The sequence below is a fragment of the Lygodium microphyllum genome, unplaced genomic scaffold, assembly GCF_053477565.2.
Source record: "Lygodium microphyllum isolate KBCC unplaced genomic scaffold, Lygodium_microphyllum_v1.1.10 scaffold_31, whole genome shotgun sequence".
Classification (NCBI taxonomy): Eukaryota; Viridiplantae; Streptophyta; class Polypodiopsida; order Schizaeales; family Lygodiaceae; genus Lygodium; species Lygodium microphyllum.
In genome coordinates this window covers 2559625-2562876 of record NW_028229514.1, presented here as the reverse complement: position 1 = coordinate 2562876, position 3252 = coordinate 2559625, and the positions used below count along the sequence as shown (strand labels likewise).

The window sequence follows — 3252 nt, the reverse complement described above, 5'->3', positions numbered from 1 at the left end:
TGTGACCATCATGTTGTAGTTGAATAAGGCACCACGGGTGTATTAAAACATTTGTATTTGGTTGTGCATGTGAGTGGTGCCTTATTGGTATGCAACATAATATGAGTCGTACCTTTCAGTGTGGGCGAATATGGGGATGATGAGTTGAATGGATAAAGTTGTGAGTTAGCAAGTCAAATTGGATTGAATGCAATGTACATGATGTATCCATATGCCCGTTTAAGAGGAAATTATCATGCAATAGAGTGTGTAGTTTTCTTTGCTTTCTTAAACTCATGGCCTATCTTGTCTATGATCCTCCTTGAATCTTTATGCTTTCAAGGATCCATATTTTTAGCTTAAAAAGAAAAAATATTCCTGAAAGAAAAAATACTACTAGGGAGGAGGGACTATGTTGAAAACCTCAAATAAAATAGACAAAAAAAAAACATGAAAATGGGGGAAGATCACTAGTGTCACCACAATGATATTTTTAGGTTCATCTTCACTTTTCATAAACTATTTGTACTAGAATATGCAAAGAGAAGGGGCGATGAGTTTGAGAAAGCAAAGACAACCACACAATCTATTGCATTGCTCAACAAAAAAAAGTGCAGCGAGTGAGTTGCAATTCCACAAGGTTTGCAATGACAGACACTACGTGGTAGACTAATGAGCCTTGTAAGTATGAACTGCACATAAAGCAACCAGTAATAACATGAATGAAAAGGTGCAATACAAAAGATGTGGCGCCAAGAAATGTGCTAGAGAAGTGGATCTTGCTCAATTTGTCAAATGTTATCCGCTGCACTGACTTTCGGTTTGAGAAAGAATCAGTCAAGATTGCTAGATTTTCCATGTGCACGGGAGAATTTTAGATAGAATTGTTTTAACATATTCTGGAACGGCAGATTTCCATGTACATCAGAACACATTGTGGAATAGGTCTCATAGCTTGAATCCATAGCTTGAAGAAACGTCTGGTAAGAACAGAGGTACGAAGGCGATGACTCCTACGGGCTATTGATTGCTGAAAATCTATCAACATAGTTACCCCCACGTGCGCTGAAGAATACGCTGTCACCGTCGTAAGCACTAGAAGGCATACGACCATCAATACAGTACGAGGTTTATACAGCATGTACGTGAGCTACGAAGGAAGGCGGCCATGACGCGCTGACCCTTTCTCAAGTCCATCGCATCCAAAACAGTCTGTTACGGATGATATGTATAGCTGGAATGGCGTGATGGAGCCGCATGGGGATAGCTGGGTTTTCCATATAATCTTCGAGGGAGAGTAGACCAGCTACTTGTTGGTTTTCGTTGCCTTCTTATATCGGCTCGCAAATCTCAGCTAGACGGTGGATTGTATCGTGTGACTCGTTGGAAATTACATCGGCCGTGCAGACCTTGGTCCGAGAAACAACACTTTCCTTTTTTTTCTTCTGCTATAGCCTATCTGCAGAGCTGGACGACAAAAGAGGATGGCAATCACAGCTAATGTCGGGGCGGCCCACATCGTGTTAGTTCACGTAATAGGGCTAGCCTTTATAATGGCGATGATCATCGAGCAGTCTGGGGGCGCGTGGGCTGGCCGGCAGTTTCGGCACCAATCATGCCGTAGTAACACGGGGGACGAGCCATACCCTGCTCCCCCGCAGTTCGAGGGTTGCCGGCTGCAGTACTACGTGCAGGTGCTGCAAGCCGATAGCAGCTTGAACCAGAGCATGCTGCCGGCCCTAAACACCAGTTTCACCGGGCTGTTCGGCCACGGAGAGCTCTTCGCCTTCAACGTAACGTCGGGGCCAGAGCGCAACTCCAGCTTGCTGGGCTTCGCGCGGGGTTTCACCATCGACTCCAGCTACAGAAAGGACCTGTCCGGCAACAGCATCGACCTCATCGAGGTGGAGTACATCACCTTCGATGACGGCCACTTCAAGGGCACCTTCCAGATCCAGGCTGAGGTGAAGGCCCAGCGTATCAATGAGCTCGCCATCGTCGGCGGCACCGGCAGCTTTCGTGGCGCCCGTGGCTACGGCTTCGCGACGCGTCTCATCTTGGACGGCGATTACCGTCTCTTCCACCACGACATCCGCTTCCTCCACTAGCTGATCACTCAGGCGAGCATCCGAGCTTATTTCTGTTCATACAATCCAGTTTTAAAAGGCAGAATTCACGATAAGGTCCCTGATCCCCATTCCCGTCCGGGCCAAACACTAATTTTTCAGCCTTGATTGGATTAAAACGTTTAATAGGGTCTCCAAAGTTTATCCAACCGTGTATATCTCTAGAATTTGTAGCATTTGTGTAATGAACGAGTTCTTAGCATGGTTTTGCAAAGTGCGTACCCTGGCTACAAAATTTTTGAAAGTCTATCCGCCGATAGTCTTTCATTCAATTGCGATGAATGCAATGATGTGTGGAAAGTAAAGATTTGTGCATTCGACAAAAATGATCAATAAAGGATTTGAACTAGGGTGAAGCCTATATGTATATATATGTGGGTCGCCCCACAGACCTTAACCCTTCCCTAACACTAGGGTCTATAAAGAACACTTGCTTGTCATTTCATCATCTCTTCTTTTCAAGCCATTCTCTTGCCCCTTGCAATTTCCCATTTCTTTCATTGCCACATTAGAAAAGTTAATTGCATCTATTTCCCCATATAAGCTCGTTGTTACATGGGCTTCAAACCTATATGCGCAAAGCTATGAATGTATTACCATGACTTGCAATATCAACATTGTTTTCAAAGCATTTCAACCTTCCCTAATTAGGAATGCAAAATGAAAGAAAGCTTCCTTCCAAGAGTTGACTCTCCAATGCAAAGCACATCTTGAAGCATGGAATTAAATATTCATTGAATTGATATGTGGGTCTATATTATTACTTATCTTTTCAAACCAAAGGGGCTACTATGGACATTAATAAAGAAAGCATGAAAATAAGAACAATAATTTTTCCTATGTGAAATAATTGCACTTTGCAAAGGATTCTCGAGTAGGAGACATGTGGAGGGCTTTCACTAAAAGCATATGCACATAATCAAGATATATAATAATTTAATATGGTTGTATTTATAGCTCTTTTCCATTTATGGTCCTTTTCAGCTCAACAATAAGGTGAAAATGATCAAATTCTAAACACTATGGTAGGCTTTTTCAGAATTTTTATCCTTGTATATGAAAGCAAAAGTATGGCCTTCTAAGCTTCCATTTACACATAACATCTATCTCTAACTATTGGGATATAAGCTTTCATGATATTTGTAGA

At 42.7% G+C, this 3252-nt stretch overlaps 1 protein-coding gene across 1 annotated transcript; it reads left to right on the top strand.

The window, feature by feature from the left end:
* Window positions 1-1532: 1532 nt before the first annotated feature.
* Window positions 1533-2087, top strand: LOC148009264 (dirigent protein 21-like). Its single transcript, XM_087673519.1, has one exon. The coding sequence runs from the start codon at window positions 1533-1535 to the stop codon at window positions 2085-2087; it is 555 nt and encodes a 184-aa protein (XP_087529645.1).
* Window positions 2088-3252: the final 1165 nt, after the last annotated feature.